The 17296-nt window shown below is 35.7% G+C and overlaps 1 protein-coding gene and 1 pseudogene across 7 annotated transcripts in view; both read right to left on the bottom strand.

The window, feature by feature from the left end:
• The window catches only part of sh3glb1b (SH3-domain GRB2-like endophilin B1b), a 17843-nt gene extending 9160 nt beyond the window's left edge, over positions 1-8683 (bottom strand). The window contains exons 1-13 of one of the 7 annotated variants that reach the window (XM_016235446.1): positions 8305-8683; positions 7201-7342; positions 6501-6629; positions 5447-5580; positions 5254-5346; positions 4881-4967; positions 3688-3711; positions 3299-3388; positions 2221-2321; positions 2090-2101; positions 1785-2007; positions 1597-1705; positions 971-1223 (exon numbers count right to left, since the gene is read on the bottom strand). In XM_016235446.1, the coding sequence (XP_016090932.1) occupies positions 1598-1705; positions 1785-2007; positions 2090-2101; positions 2221-2321; positions 3299-3388; positions 3688-3711; positions 4881-4967; positions 5254-5346; positions 5447-5580; positions 6501-6629; positions 7201-7342; positions 8305-8367 (1206 nt within the window). In that variant the 5' untranslated portion in view covers positions 8368-8683 and the 3' untranslated portion in view covers positions 971-1223; position 1597. Of the gene's footprint in view, positions 1-970; positions 1224-1572; positions 1706-1784; positions 2008-2089; positions 2102-2220; positions 2322-3298; positions 3389-3687; positions 3712-4880; positions 4968-5253; positions 5347-5446; positions 5581-6500; positions 6630-7200; positions 7343-8304 lie in introns of those variants that run through there. The other 6 variants (XM_016235445.1, XM_016235444.1, XM_016235449.1 and 3 more) reach the window with 6 other exon arrangements.
• A 712-nt stretch (positions 8684-9395) lies between these two features.
• Positions 9396-16533, bottom strand: LOC107553250 (crystallin J1C-like; annotated as a pseudogene).
• Positions 16534-17296: the final 763 nt, after the last annotated feature.

Consider the following 17296-nt stretch of genomic DNA (forward strand, 5'->3'; position numbering starts at 1 on the left):
TTAGCACTGCATTGTTCATATACTTTATTTATTACCTGGAGATGACTTGACAAACACAAATAAACCATATATTGTGTATGGTCGCAATCGTATGTTTAATGTCTTCATGTTTCCAAACGTTTCTGGTTTTCTGTGAAAAAAACTGATAGCTGGACGCTTTTGTCCATTTCCTCGTACGACTTTCTGCGTGAGAGCGTCCTCCGGCTACAAGTATGAATGAAACATACACTGCACAGAGTGTTTAGCGCTCCGTGATGTTCATCTCGCCTTAATCTGGGTCCGAATAAAACATCAGATCATGCACAGACTATACCGTCTCTTTGAATTTAAATCTATATTTATTCACACCGGCTCTTGAAAACCTCTATGCGAACACACTTGCCCGAAAAAGTGCGGGGGACGAATTTATGTGTTATCTACGCCCCTGGTAGGAACGAACTAACAAATTGTAGGAATGAATCCTTCCCCCGCAGTGTCCCGCTGCCCTGCAACCTTCACCTAATTGTTTCAAATATGAAATATATATGAAACAATTATGTGGGGAAATGACTGTTACTACATTTCTATTGCATTCCATGTTGAAGAACTTTGTGTTGTTTCTATTTTAATCTACTTTTAAAGTTTAAATCACATTAAAAGCTTAATTTGTAATTATGAGTGAATGATGATGCATTTATATACCGTCACCGTCACTCACAGTCGCTCGCACCTGTTTTGCGCATGAGCCGCATGCAGCCCAAAATTAAACTGCTTAATCGACCATCGATAGCTTTAATCGATTGCATCTCTTATCGACAATTTATCGATCACCGATTAATCGTTGACATCCCTAATATATATATATATATTTGTGTGTATGCTACTAAAACACTTTATTTCAGTTAGTTGCTAAGGCAACATTTAGTTTTTAATTAAAATTTTTTTTTTAAGTTTTAATTTTAGTTAACAATAACACAGCTTTTGCCCAGACAAGGGAGTGTTTGGAAACTGTTTCCACACACTGTCACTATTTTTGCAGTTCTGGTTCTGTTTGGCGCCACTACAGTGAAATTACACACCATTATTAAGAGGTATGTTAGTAGATTTTAGCAGCAGTGTTTACATATCTTCACAAATTGAAAATACTGCCACCCAGTGGTCAAGATTCATGACAGCGTATCAGTTCACTGTTACTATGGTGGTTTTCAAAATTAGCATCCAGTGTGTGCAGCTTGGTCTGTGACCTTGAAACAAGACAATCATAAATTTTATTTTATTTTTTTAAGAAAAATGAAAGATCTCAAACTGCACCAACTAGGTTTATATAATATTTATTAGAGCATCATAGCACAATCAATTAGTTTAGCTGTAAAAAATTCAGTTGGCACATAAATCTGAATAGTTGACAATCTTGGACTGCTTTTCGTTACTGTAAGGCTACTATGACGCCCCTCAAATGGCAGAGGAGACGTTCACACAACATGACATGGCAGTGTAGAAGACTTTTATATTGCTTTGCGCTACATTAAACTCTGATCTTTCTCTGATCACATTTGGAGTGTTACTCTTGTCAAATCACATCTACAATGTGAATTTTTTTTTGCACTTCTCGCTGACCTTAATTGAGCAGCTCCAAGTAGGTAAATGGAACTTTGCCTTTCTGATTCCCCCTTTGCCCCATCAGCCAATCAGTGTCCATACCCGGCACACTGCTCACGGTGATCACCTGACGGGGAAATATTTGACCACTAAGACAAATAATAATTAATTTGATGACAATCTGAAATGACATGATGAATGCCCACCTCATCGGCGAGTAGAGAGAGCTCACTGCTGCTGGCAGCGTCATAGTCGTAGAGCACACGAGCCTTGCGGGTGCCTGAGGTGCTGCGGAGCTCATTGAGTGCGGGTGAGGCCTGGCTGGGCGGCGGAGCGGGCAGTGAGGCGGCTGGCTGTGCCGTGGGAACTGAGATGCTGGCAGAGGAGCTGCCAGCCTGCTGATTGTTATTAGAGAATGTGGATGGAAAGCTGGAAGAAATATGGAAACAGTTAAAATATAGAAATGCACATATGTATATACATTTATCAAGAAATAAAAAACATTGCTTACATTGCATTTTCACTGTTTGAGAGAACAGATGATTCCATTATGGATGCATTTAGCATAAAACAGAGGATTTGGTGTAAAAAAAATGCATAAATATTACAAACAAATGCGCAGAGATATAAAAGTGAGCCAACCTTCCCAGCTGTTTCTGCAGACTGACCATGTACTGGTAACATTGGGCATAATATATAGCTTGAGCGTCCACAAAATCATTCAGACAGCGCAGATGATGAGCCTGATCACAAAGAGGAGAGCACAGCCATCAGCGCATATTACATACATAAAATGTACATGAATGTATACAGCAGTGTTTCCCAGAATCTATTAGTCACGAATGCATAGTAATCCAAACATATTTAAAGCACTTTTAAACGTTTGTATTTAAAACCAGTCGGATCTGTTCTGATAAATTCATAGAGTATTTAATTTAGACTGACTCATTAAAATAACAGGGCTATAAGAATAATTGATTAAGGCTGATTTAAAGAATGAGACTTTTGACTGATTCATTAAATGACAGGCTGTTAGAAATCATTCATCAAGACTGATTCAAAAAATAAGCCTTTTTGACTGATTCATTAAAAGAACAGGCTCATAAGAGTCATTCATTAAAAGTTATTCAAAGAATGAGTCTTTTGACTGATTCATTAAATTATTGATTCATTAAAAGAATAGGCTCATAAGAACCATTAATTAGAACTGATTCAAAGAATTACCCTTTTGACTCATTCATTAAATTACCAATTTATTAAAAGAACTGGCCCATAAGAAATCATTCATTAGGATGAGTCTTTTGACTGCTTCATTAAATGAGTGATTCGTTAAAAGAACAGGCTCATAAAAGTCATTCACTTGTATACTAGTCATGCTATTTGCTTGTTGATGAGTGTTTGATGTTATTTTGCAACACCCACCACATTCAATTCAAACTGTAAAAGCTTAAAGGAATAGTTTTGTCATCATTAACTCAACCTCATTTCATTCTAAACCTGTATGACTTTCTTTTTTCTGCTGAACACCAAAGAAGATATTTTAAAGAATGTTGGTAACCAACCGTCTTGGTGATCAAAAAAGGTCATACAGGTTTGGAACAATATGAGGGGGAGTAAATGATGACAGAATTATCCCTTCAACTTGGGTAAAGTATCATTTCTTTTTGCTGTGGTGCTGCAGGAGGAAACACTGCTAGACACAAAGGATGTGTGAGCATACATGTGTGCTGCTGATACCCTCCAGCAGAAGTCTGGTGATCTCGGCCTGCCGGTCAAACTCACTCTGTGCTATCCTCAGTTCTGTCTCTGCCTAAGGGAAACATAATATACAATAAAAAAAACAGGCTCAGAATCACATAAACATATTGCCTGAGCTGGTATCAGTGCAAAATTAATGAGACACAGAGGCAGGTGGGAACTGGGAATATAAACAACTTTGTAGCTCTCTCTGCTGGAATGTGTTAGAGTTGTATGCAAGAGCAGTTCCTCATTCACGTGGCAGGGTGAGTTCATATCAGACAGCACTATCAGAGCAGGGCAGGTGTTTCCCTGATAAAAGATGTGTTTTCTTCAACAGGCTTTGGGGAGGAAAGACTCAAGCACACTCACCTGCTGCACCTCCTCAGTCCACAGCTGGCCAGCATTCAGAAACAGTGACAAACTCATCAGGTCAAGCAAAAACATCAACTTAAACCACACAAACCCATCACTACTCACAATCAACAGCTTTCATAACCGTCTAGAGCCGTTATGCAAGTTGAATGGTGTCACCATTCATGCACAGACACATTCACTGGGAGGAACCAAAACAGCAAGCTGTTCACTGTCTACAAGGAATAATGTGAAGCTCGCAACAAAGGGAAGAAAACTTGAATCATCCACTGTCACAACAGGTGTGAGCACATGCAACACTGAGACACGAGCCAAACACATTCCCCTCATCATGAAGGTTTACTAAAGTAATGAATATTGCATTCGAAAGAATTTGATACCATTTTGAAACGTATTATAATGCACATTGATATACTTCATCAATATGATCATTTATCATTTATAGCATTATAAAATAAGGATATTAATATAAAAAAGTATTAAAATAAAATATATACTATTTAGTTTTAATAAAGAACAAAACACTAAAATCAACCGTTTTAAATGCTACAAGTGAATTTAGGCATCACAACATTACAAAGAACAGTATAATAATGGATATTCTTTTGTTTTTTTTTGCTAAAAATAAAATTTTACAGTGTTATCAAATTTAAATATTAAAAAAAGTGAACGCTGGATGATGTCAAAGGTAATAAACTAATGTAAAATAGGGAGAAATGTTCATCACAAAACACCCAATACTGGCTGATCTGAACAATTAAAAAAAAATAAAAAATTCTAATATTGGATGATATAGGCAATATTGTGCATCTTTAATACAAATCATCTTGTTAGTAGAGACCACACAGGCACAGATATTCATGCATTATCAATAGACAGAAGACAAAAACAATTACGCCAAACACAGTAACTGCATTCTGTTGCCCTCAAAGTTAATTAAATAGCACGCTAAGCACATCTCACAAACTAAGATGCACATTTACCAAATATGAGGTTATAAACGAACACAAAAACACATGCTGAATTAACACATTTATTTCTGTTCAGCTGGACAGAAATACAAGCATGTGTTTATCAAAATGTGGTTTTGAACATAAAATGTTCTGCTCACAGAACGATTTTTGACATTTCTCCTAAGATTTGTGAAGGGCAAAAGAAGGCTGATGTTCTATTAGACACAGCAGACAAACCTTTAGCCACCTGACATGCAAGAAGCTGAGCATGTAAGAAAAGTGAGCCACATACTCCTCTCCCAGCGGAGGGCTTGAGTTCAGCTCCTTCAGACGGAGGCAGGCAAGCAGACAGAGAGACATAATGAGAGACAACTGGGGAGATAAGAGAGGTTAGAGATCCAAAGACAGCAGCACGCATGCAAAAGGGCATTTAACACAAGCATCATCTCTGTTAGTTACACTGCACTAAGAGCATTCACCCTTCAGGCTTCTCTTCTCTAAATTCATATCTCATCTGAACAAGCTGTAAAACCGAACGTATGGTTAAACTGAAACTGCTGACTGTTACATTCTGTATGTGTGTGTGTGTGTGTGTGTGTGTAATACTAACTGCAGAGCGAGCATCAGCCACTCTGGCCTTCTTCAGTCTGTTTTTGGCTGCATCCAGATCTAGACGCTTATTCTGAAGCAGTTTGCGTTCTTTCTGTGAAGAAAGAACACAACAACAGAGAAATTAAACAGTTTAAAAGATATAATATAATATAATAAAAAGAAAGCATGTTTAGTGGTATGCTGATGCTCACCAATATGGTTTTAAAATCTCCCTCGATGAAGTTCCTAAAGGGAGTGAGGAAATTAATGGCAGAGCTCTGAATGAGCTCTTTTTCTGCGCTGCCTAACAGCTTCTCAGTCTCCCCACATTTAATGAGAGCACTACCTGCAGCACATCAGAGGACGAGAGGACATTCATCTCAACCCACACACAATGGGAACATTTATCAGCTTGAAATTAAATTGACAGAATATGGAGCTTACAAAGAGTTTATTAACAGCCACACTTCTCAGTTCTTGCAACCTATATACATTACACTAGCTTATATAAAAGATATTTAACATGTTTAAGATTTCTATTTTGAAATAAATGCTGTTCTTTCCATTTGTCAAAGAATTCTTAATAGGAAAATGTATCATGGTTTTCACAAAAATAATAAGCAGTTTTCAACATTGATAATAAGAAATGTTTCTTAAGCACCAAAAAAATCTGACTTGAGTAATGGCTGCTGATAATTTAGCTTTGCCATCATAGGAATAAATTACACTTTAAAATATATTCATAACAGTTTTTTTTTTAAACTGTAATAATATAGCACAATATTACTGTTTTTTTTCTTCCTGCATTTCGATCAAATAGGCCTAAATGCACCCCTGGTGAGAACAAAAAACTTTTCAAAAATCCTATTAATAATAAATAATATCACAAGGTAATAATGAAGCTTATAGGTTAACAAAATAAAGAAAAAATAAACATGCAAACAAACATGTAGACATGCAAACATGTATTTGCTAGTGCCAGTGTTTATCCAAACTCAAGTCATATATGTAAGTATATGCTTGGTGTCATTTCAAAATATATTTATTTTCTATAAACAAAAGGTATCACATTAACAAACATTATTACATACACATGTTTAACAGAACTGGAGTGCTGCTCAAAATCATCACTAAATGTTGCTTGTCTGAAGAAGCACGGTTGCTTTTTGTGACGTCACAATTTCATCTGTATGTTTATAGCTCCAAATACTAGCTGATACTGTCAGGGTCCAGTGTGAGTGGGACGACATTATGTAATGAGCTTACCGTATGCTGTTCCAGGTCCAAACTCGTGTCCTGAGTCAATCATGCACTCCCCCAGTAACTCGTGGTTGTTGGCACGCATTGGGACTTTTTTGTCCAGCATCTCGTATAAGAACTCCTCCACCCGGACATCTACAAACATCAGACAAATTCAATTAAGACCAGCGAGAGTCAGATGAGACCACATGCATCCTCTTAAGCAAGGCACCATTAACCATAGGCACACATTACTGCTGCATATCAAAAATATCTTACAAACGGTTACTGTGGATCTGTGTGACCGTCAAGGAAAACCTTGAGCCTTCACCTTTATGCTTGTATACACAAATAAAGCAAAGTGTGGTAAAAAACCCCAATACGTCACCAAAAAAAAAAAAAACAGATTAAAGATAGAGAGATGTTTCTTTCTTACTGTAAGACAAGCTACGGTCATAAATGTAAGATAGAACCCACACTGTTTTCCTGGCTAAACAGCTAAAAATACTCATCATTAGGGCCGGGTCTTAAGCCCATTGCAAGGAGCAGTTGGGGAACTGCACACTCTTCTCTTGCAATTAAGTTTACTGTAATAGCGAGATGATTTCACCAACTGTGACCCTGAGTTCACTTCCTCTGTACTGGTGATACCAATGAGCATGCATTTTTAGGGTGACTTGCAGTATTGCTGAACTACAGGCTTGTTTAATCATGCATTTCTTCTTACTTGGGTTCGGCTGCAGCAAAACTTCTGTCTGTTTCATGATCTTCTCTGTCCAGTGCTTGGTGGATTCTGCCCAACTCAAAAGGGTGTCTAGATGGGCGTCCAGCTCAGTCTTCTCTGCCTGCCCAAACTTCTCCTCTGTGAACTACATGGATTGCAAACAGATTTGTTGACTGTTCTAACACACGAATCATGATATTTCAGCATGACAGTTTATCTATTAAAGTTAGCATTCATTTGACATTTTACAGTTGACCCATCAATGTCCACACATACATCTGTGGTCTTAGTTCAAACCAGAACCTAGTGAGCTGCTGACCTAGACTGCATTTCTGGCCAACATTTGACTTTCCCACCACAGTTTACATTAATATCAGTGACAATAATAATGATTTTATTTTGTTTAGCGCCTTTAAAAGTTACTTTCTCAAAGCAATTTATAATAAAACCAACACAGCAGAATAAAATAAAACAATCTAAACAAATAAAAGAGTAAGAAATAAGTGAACAAAAAATATACACATCAAGTAAAAGCTATCATTACGTAAATTCTTAAACGATAAGATTAAAAATACCATATGCTGCATTAGTTATTACAGTTGCCATACTAACATACACAGCTGATAAACAGACTGTCTTAACAGTCAGTAATGAATATATTTAGCACAAAATAGTTAATACAGTTGTAGTAACATGGGGCAAACTGTCATTGCTACAAATAACTGAACTTTATTTATTACTTCTTAAAGGGATAGCGAACTACATTTTATAAATGAAAATGCTGTCTCCACCCTCTTATGTTTTAAACGAAACATTTGAACGAATATGACTTTTTTTCTGTAACACACATACACACAAAATTAGGCAGAATGACAGTCTTGGTCACCATTCACTTTCATTTTATGGAAGAAAAAAAAATGCAAAGCGACTTCGGCTGTCCGTTCATAACAATATGTCTTTGTGCTCCACCGTCACACAGACAGACGAGGGTGGACATTATGACAGAACATTCAATTTGTCTGAACTGTCCCGTTAACGTTAGTTAAAGAAAATAAAACGCAAGTCAACAGTATACTAAACACCTTTAAAGTCATTTCAAGCCATTACCTGCACAGCACGACTGAGGAAAGTGCCCGCGTCCGCTGCTAGTCGTCTAACGTTGAACTCCATGTTTGTGTGTTTATGAATATACTGATATTTCAAACCTTCAGTCTGAACTGAAGCCTGTTAGCGAACACAGATTAGCCTGCTATAGCGATAGCTTCTATCCGCCCGGCAAAAACACAAATGAATTCAGCTCGCTTTGTCGTAATAAGCGCGTAGTCCATGTAAAAACGCGACTGAGAAGATAACTTATGAATAATAAACGCGTAAAGCTGCGTTAAGGCTGTCTGGTGTAGATATTGTGGAGTAGCAGCTGCTAGGAGTGAGGGAGTGTGAAGAGGAAGGACTAACTCAACGATAGCCAACGGATGTGTCTCAAACCCCAGTGTGCCGCCTGCTTAGACAGCAGCTTGGCCATCACATTTAATCAAAAGTATTAGTTTAAAAAAAATCTATTATAAATCTAAATCAATCCATAGAAATCGATCAACAAATAATAGGAAATGAAATAAAATTTTTATAACATTATTAATAGGAAATAATAATATATTAGTGTTGAAAAACGCTAATATAAAATCTTATACAATTTTATATCTATATAAACAGCTGAGGTTCAACTGAATCGCAACTTAGTCCTAAATATGTCATCATCATTCAAATGAATGTGACTTTTCCAAAAGAAAAAAAACATATTATAGATTTGCTTTTGTTGTTAGGGAAATTGTATATTAATCAGATCAAATGGAGTACCTCCAAATCAAACCAAATTCTGCTCATTTTCAAAACAGCCTTTAAAGATGATTTTGTAATCGGTAACGTTTTTAAAAATCAAAAAAGCCCAAAGAACTGTATCTCTGTTAAATGAATTTGTTTGTGATGCCATTTAACTTTAATTTCATACTTTGTTGTTTAAATTTATTGTTATAGCTGTTTCTCTATTTGTGCGTGGAAAATGGAAAGATTGTACAATATTTCAAGAACTTGCTGAATATTGTAATTTTGAGAGTTCAATTAAAAAAAGAAACTGCTGAGGTTTTCGTAATGCCCACTAGATGGCGCTATCAGTCAGAACAGGTTATTTCTTCTTTGAGTAGTTGATTTTATTTGACCTTTTAATAGTGATAACAAGACAAATACAAAGTGTGTTCCACGGCACATAAGTTTAATGCCACAATGTATGTCCATTTCTACATGCCATGTTGTGATTTAATAAAACAAAGGTTTTAACTTCATAACATTTCAAGATAAAACATTCATTAATTGTCTCATCAAAATCACAACAGCCACGAAAGTTGATCTGTAGGCAAAACTCAGAAGAACATGCGTGATTTCACATCCATATCCAGTTATCATCCACTTATTTAATTTGCATACTAAAAAGTTTAAAGCTGTTGGAGAGTAACAACTTTCTTTGCGAGATCCAACAAAGTGTTGTATCGCAAAGTCTTGCTTTTCCAAGAACTTGGGATTCCTTCAAGTCCAACCTGAAAAAAACAAGTGTCACAGTATTAGATATTGAAAGCCATTACAAAACTGCAAAAGTAACTGCATAGTCATTCTGTCATGTATGTATGACATAATCATCTGATGAAAGATAGGAATGGATTGTTTCACAAAAATAATTTGACCATAGTTACATAAAGACTACTTTGTTTTATGGATAGAACAATGTGGTCAAACAGATCAAAAGGTCATGATTCTTGCAGTACCTGAGCGCCAATGCAGGTGCCGATGAAGGAGCACCTGCTACAGGTGCATCCACCGCAGCTCGTGGTGTCCCGGATAGCCTGCTCATAGCCACTGGCTGTCAGAACCCCATGCAGCGCTGCCTGGAATGCACCTGGCAAACCTGAAGGACATGATCAAGCTGCTGAAATACCTGTAGGCCACAGGACAGACGTAAAAGAATAATATATTTTCAGCTGCAGGTAGCAAACCTCAAGTATTTGGAAACACAGTGGGAATGAGCTCTTTGGGTTTCTTGCTCAAATTGGCCTTTACTTGATGAATGCGTCCTAAATTAGAAAATTAAATGATGTCTTTGTGATATATGCAAAGTTTGACATGAATCCCAGATAAAGATGATGCATTAGCCAGAGCAATGCAGAGAAAAGTGATATATTCTGCTTCATCTGTGACTAAGGGTGTGTTTAAACTTGTAGTTTGGTTCTCTTTTATATTATTATACATTTACTCACTTAGCGTTCACACTGTCAAAGTTCTTTTTACTCAAACCAAAGCTGCCAAATGTAAACATGCCCTAAGAATCCAGCTCAACAATACTAATAACAGTTTAAAGCTGCTTATACCAATTATAGCTTTGTCCAACTCCTGAGGGTTTTTTCTGTTTGGGTCACTGAGTTGTTCCAGCACTGCATCCAAGGCCTTCGGATCAGGACCGTTCAGTATGATATGCTCCAAGAACCTGAAGAAAAAAGAACTTTTAGCACTGATATTTCCCATATTATTATGGCGATCAGTTCATACACCATTTCCATGCACATTCTAATATGTGACCCTGGACCACAAAACCAGTCATAAGGGTAAATTTGTTTTAAAATTGAGATTTATACATCATCTGAAATCTGAATAAACAAGCCTTCCATTGATTGGTGTATGGCTTGTTAGGATAGGACAATATTTGGCCGAGATACAGCTATTTGAAAATCTGGAATCTGAGGGTGCAAAAAAAAAAAATCTAAATATTGAGAAAATAGCCTTTAAAGTTGCCCAAATGAAGTTCTTAGCAATGCATATTACTAATCAAAAATTAAGTTTTGATATATTTACGGTAGGAAATTTACAAAATATCTTTATGGAACATGATCTTTACTTAATGTCCTAATGATTTTTGGCATAAAAGTCAAATCTATAATTTTGACCCATACAATGTATTTTTGGCTATTGCTACAAATATACCCCAGCGACTTAAGACTGGTTTTGTGGTCCAGGGTCCCATTTGTGATATGCCACCATTCTATGTTGGAAACCAAAATAAATAGACCTGTTTCTGAGGCAAACTGTGCTAAGATGTATGTACACATCTCGTGTTGTCAATCATATATTACCAACCTAGCAGCAGCGAGAGCTACTGCCACACATATGTCATTGTTTTGCGTGACATGGGTGGCTTCCTCAACCCTCTCCAACATCTCTGGCTTTCCAGCATAGCATGCTACAATGGGAGCCAGCTTTGCCACTCCATCTATTTGGTTATCAGTTTCACAACCTGAAAAGTGTTACAATAAAGATTTATTCTGTTATGATATATATATTAAAGGGGTCATATGATGTTGCTAAAAAGAACATTATTTTGTGTATTTGGTGTAATGAAATGTGTTTATGCGGTTTAAGGTTAAAAAAAGACATTATTTTCCACATACTGTACATTATTATTTCTCCTCTATGCCCCGCCTTCTGAAACGCATCGATTTTTACAAAGCTCATCGTTCTGAAAAGCGAGGTGTGCTCTGATTGGCCAGCTATCCAGAGCGTTGTGATTGGCCAAATACCTCAAGTGTGTGACGGAAATGTTACGTCCCTTACCATATTGTGATGTACGGAGCCCGGGAAGTCACCTGTTGGAAAAAAAAAACAATTCGTGGTGACGGTTTTGCAATCCGTCCCCTCAGTTTATAAACCATACTCACGAATTCTTAAACTGTTCCCTTGGTTTAACAAATCGTGTCCACGGATTAATAAACCGTACCCACGAATTTCCAATCTGCGCGCTCAGATTTTGTAAACCGTACCTTCGGTTTTTGAATCTGTATCCACAAATTCATAATCCGTGCGCACGCTTTCGCAATCCGTTCCCTCGGGTTTGTAAACTGTACTCACGGATTCATGCAGCAAGCTCCTAGGTAGCTTACGTGTTAACAAATCATATTGTATATGGTTTTATTGCATATTATTACATGCAGGGTAGGGTGATTTATTCCAAAGTGATTTATATGATGCATTTAATGTAAAATAATCTAAAAAGACGAGTATTCCCTGTGGTTCATGTTTGTGGCATGCGCCAGAAAGATGCTCAGCTGATGCAAAGAATAGAATTTATATCTACACAGAAGAAAACCCTGTCTAGACAATGCCCCGGTACGAGTTGTGTCGAGCTAGTCGTTTGACTGTTTGTTTGATGAAAAAAAGATTAAATGTAGTTGCAATAAATGCGTTAAGAATCCATACAACTGCAGCAGTGGAGGACTATTATTCTGCTGCAGAAGAACTGATGACGGCACGGTTTGATCTTCGGCTGACCAATCAGCAGAAAGGGGTGTTTAATTCCCGCCCACATGTAGAAATCAAATATTCAAGCTGTTTATTCATTTTTCTACCCATGAACGAAAAACGAAAATTTAAGATGAATTCTCATTTCTCGTTTTTTGGAAAAAAACAAAAAAACGAAAAAGGAGCTGTTTTCTAATTTTTCTACTTTCAATATTAAATCAAAAAACGAATGATCGAATGATACACGGATTGAAATGCTAAACTCATCCTATTTATTTTCCTTTGAGCACTAATTTATTTCTGAATGTAGTTCCGCATTTATTTTTCCTCTGCACAACATGCTAATGAGAGGGTGTCAACCATGGACTTGGTCGGGTCTTGTGATAGCTGGGGGCGCGGCTTTCCCGCTGACAGGAAATGCATGGTGTCAATCCAGTATCAGGGGCGGATTTAGTGATTTGGGGGCCCAGGCAAAATACAGGAATGGGGCCCTATACAATTTCACACATCTACAACCTTGAGGTTTCTTTCACTGTTGCTCGCTGCTGCATGACCGTGTCCCATAATTGTGTCCAATCTTTTAGATTTTTCATGTACATGTTATAAATAAAGGATTTCTTTAATGTTGTAAATCCCTTGTTCACATTTAAACAGGTTATAATGGTATTAGAGTAGGCTGGACACTAGGTGGTGCGTTAGGGTAATTTTCACTATGCAATTATCTACACAACTCAAGGCTGTCTAATTCTAAACTTTAAAATATACATTTATTTTTATTTATTTTAATTGCACATTTAAATTAAACTGAAGGAAATTATATATTTACATGCTTAAGGATTAATTCAACCAAACATGAAGTGTGCCTGTGAGGAAAGTGTCCTTCTTGGGTCTTTCACAAAAAGAGTGAGCGCCATTTAAAAAAATTAAAATAGGCCCTATATAATATGCACTGTTGCTTAGTATTAAAATTATAGCTTCAGATGCATGATATTTGTAGGGCCCTATGAAATCCGTTTTATTTTTTCCAAAATCTTTTTTTCCATTTTAATTTTTCTGGATTCAGTTTTTTTTTTTCATTTTAAATTTTCTGGATGATTATATAAAATTAACAAAAAAACATGTCTAATTAATTAAAATCATGAAACTTGTTTAATTTAACAGCAATTTAGGCCTATTAAAAGTTTAGCAAGAATTACATTCTTAGGGCCCAAATTCTGCGTTCCATTTTAAATTTTCTGTATTCCATTTTAATGGTTTAATCAAAAACATATCTAATTAATTGAATTCATAAAAACAACTTAATTTATTAATTTGTATACAATAATAGGGCCCTATGAAATTAAAATTAAAATTGCATTTACTTATTTTTTTTGAAATTCTGTGTTGTGTATTATCATTTTTCTGGTAATCAAATGAAGGCGAAAACATTAATCTATCTTTTATTCCAATGAAAATTAAACAAACCCTTTAATTTTTGTACATTCAAAATGCTACACAACAGAAGTTTACTGTGTAACGAGCAATGTCACGGAATTCGTCAAATATTGAATGAATAAATCAAATGCAATTCAGTACACTTCAATCAAACCGCGATATGGACTAGTGTATGTGAATATTAAATGCCACAAATACTATTTAGCTTTTGCCGTTCAACAGAGCAAGATACATAGAAAAATTGAGCCGTATTGTCCCTACAGTATCTGAGACTTTACAAACGACCCAGTGGAATGGCCAGAGGTGTTATTTCCCAGCATTCGATATTCGCAAATCTAGGGACCGTCTCTAAAGTTACATACGACATTGGTATAGGCCTACACTTTTCTAACTTCAATAGCATTTGAGGAAAATTACTTACAGTAACACAACCAACTGTAACATGTTCATGTAGGTCTCAGTTATAATGCACACCTTTTAGATTTTTGATATTTATTGAAATAAACTGTCAAATCATATATAAATATGTTGTTTATTTCACTACCGAATGGGCTCAAACACAAAATATATATCATAATTTAAAACTCAATAGCATTTGAGGAAAATTACTTACAGTAACACAACCAACTGTAACATGTTCATGTAGGTCTCAGTTATAATGCACACCTTTTAGATTTTTGATATTTATTAAAATAAACTGTCAAATCATATGTAAATATTGCTATTTTTTTCTTTACGAATATGGGCTCAAGCACAAAATATGCCATAATTTAAAGCTCAATAGCATTTGAGGAGAATGACTCACAGTCATAAAACCAACTGTAAAGTGTTCATGTAGGTGTCAACTATAATGCACACCTTTTAGATTTTTGATATTTATTAAAATAAACAGTAAATTCATATCTACACTGTAAACTTCCTGTAGAAATTACAGTAACTAACTGGCTGCAGTTCGCTCGTAACTTACTGTAATTTTATTTTGTAGCAAAAATACTGTATTTTATTTTACCATGCCATTTAACTTGCTGTAAATGTATTTACAGTGTTATATTGTTTAACTGTAAAATATTTTATTATTGTATTATTTTTTTGGTCCTTTCTTCAGTAATGCATTTTAAAACAATAGAAAATATACTGTTATACTGTAAGGTTTACTGTAATTGGTTTGCTTCACTTTTCAGTTACTGTAAAACTATATGCACAAATTGTAAAATTAGCAATTCCATTAAATAACAATAGAAAAAAAACAATGACAACTGTGTAACTTCATATTTTTAATTTACCCAATGCCCTCCCCCAACCCAAACCTGAAACTTTACGTTAAAGAACTGTAATATATTAGACAATTTGCAGAATTGAAAACTATTTACATAGGTGGCACTTCCAGTCAACCTTTTGAGCCCTCTTGAACTGGCTGTATGTCATTGGAAGGCACATGAAACCACCTCCTGCAAAGATAATAATCTAATCTAATTGCTTAGTAATCAATTATTCATTTCAACTCAGTTCAATTCATATTGCTTTATTGGCGTGACGTCCTGAAAGGAACAGTAGAATACTGGCAGCTGTGGTTTGCTGCCAGTAATGAACTGTTAATTTACAGTTCTCTACAGTTGATTTACATCTCTTACTTTTTTTACAGCGAACTGTTGTCAGTTAGTTACTGTAATTTCTACAGGAAGTTTTTACAGTGTAGATATGAATTTACAGTTTATTTGAATAAATATCAAAAATCTAAAAGGTGTGCATTATGACTGAGACCTACATGACCACTTCACAGTTGGTTGTGTTACTGTAAGTAATTTTCCTCAAATGCTATTGAAGTTAGAAAAGTGTATACCAATGTCTTATGTAACTTTAGAGATGGGGATACTGATATTACAGTTGTCTCTAGCTGGAGACTCAATCAGGTTACAAAAAATGATGTCAGGAAATGACACCTCTGGCCATTCCGTTGGGTCGTTTGTAAAGTCACAGATACTGTACGGACAATACGGCTCAATTTTTCTATGTATCTTGCTCTGTTGAACGGCAAAAGTGACTTTACTAGGCTATACTGGATTGACACCATGCATTTCCTGTCAGCGGGAAAGCCGCGCCCCCAGCTATCACAAGACCCGACCAAGTCCATGGTTGACACCCTCTCATTAGCATGTAAATAAATGCGGAACTATATTAATGAGTGCTCAAAGGAAAATAAATAGGATGAGTTTAGCATTTCCTTAAACATTTTCCATTTGCCCACCAAATAATTTTATTTATTTGCCTACTTTAATCACATGTTTAATTATTTCTATATGTATTTAAACAAGAATTTGTGTATTTATACACATATTTATTTATTTATTTGTGTATTTATTTATTTATTGTTTTTGCAGGTTTGGCCCTCCATATAGAACGCATGTTGTCGGCAACACGCACAACTGAAACTCATACTAATGGTTAATTAATACAGTTTAAAACGGAAGTGTTTCTCACCTTTGAATCTTATATTCTTCAAGCGGAGTCTGAAGTTTACAAGTTACACAGTTTAATGTGAAAGCGCTTGTTGTGTTATGAACTGGATTCCCGTGCTGCTGATTGGATGGAATTAAGCACGTGACAGCAGCACGTCACAGTGCACGTGCAATATTGTGTTTTTATGATTTTATAATATTTAAAAAATATTTAGACAATATGGTTTAACTAACTAAATAAAAATGAACAAAGATGGAATTAATTTGATATAGTTGCTACAGGCCGCTTCATTCATTCATTTTTTTTTTTAATTTTCACTGAAACACACCATGAAATATTACAACTTTTGCTTTCATAAAATTATCTGAAACTTCAAAAAGAAAAAGAAAAACTAATTTTGCTGAAACATTCAAGGCCATCAGTGTATATTTAATATACGATAAAATAATGAAATATGCACATCTGCATTATTGGAAGAGCATAAGATAACTTTAGCACTGTCTGTGTGCAAGTTATTCGCTCCTAAACTCACTTCTCCGTCACTGTTGAATGATCAGCTCTGGAAAGCCATGTTTAATCCATCTGGAATGCCTCTATTCCCGCCGAAAGGGCTTCTTTCACCTATAAAAAAATTAAATCATCGCATTAAACTTATTAAACTATATTATAATTCCGTTGTTGTAGACATTATTAATCCTACGATTGACAAATAATTGATTTACAGTTTTTACAGAGTAATACAAATGCCTTCAAAGTCAGGATGATATTTAGAAGAGGAAGGAGAGATATCTGCAAGAGGTTTAAATGAATAAGACCTATTATAGTTTGCGACAAGAGTCAAAACTAACGGAAAAGGAAGAGCATGTACTATGGT

The sequence above is a fragment of the Sinocyclocheilus grahami genome, unplaced genomic scaffold (genome assembly GCF_001515645.1).
Source record: "Sinocyclocheilus grahami isolate Dianchi unplaced genomic scaffold, SAMN03320097.WGS_v1.1 scaffold467.1, whole genome shotgun sequence".
NCBI lineage: Eukaryota > Metazoa > Chordata > Actinopteri > Cypriniformes > Cyprinidae > Sinocyclocheilus > Sinocyclocheilus grahami.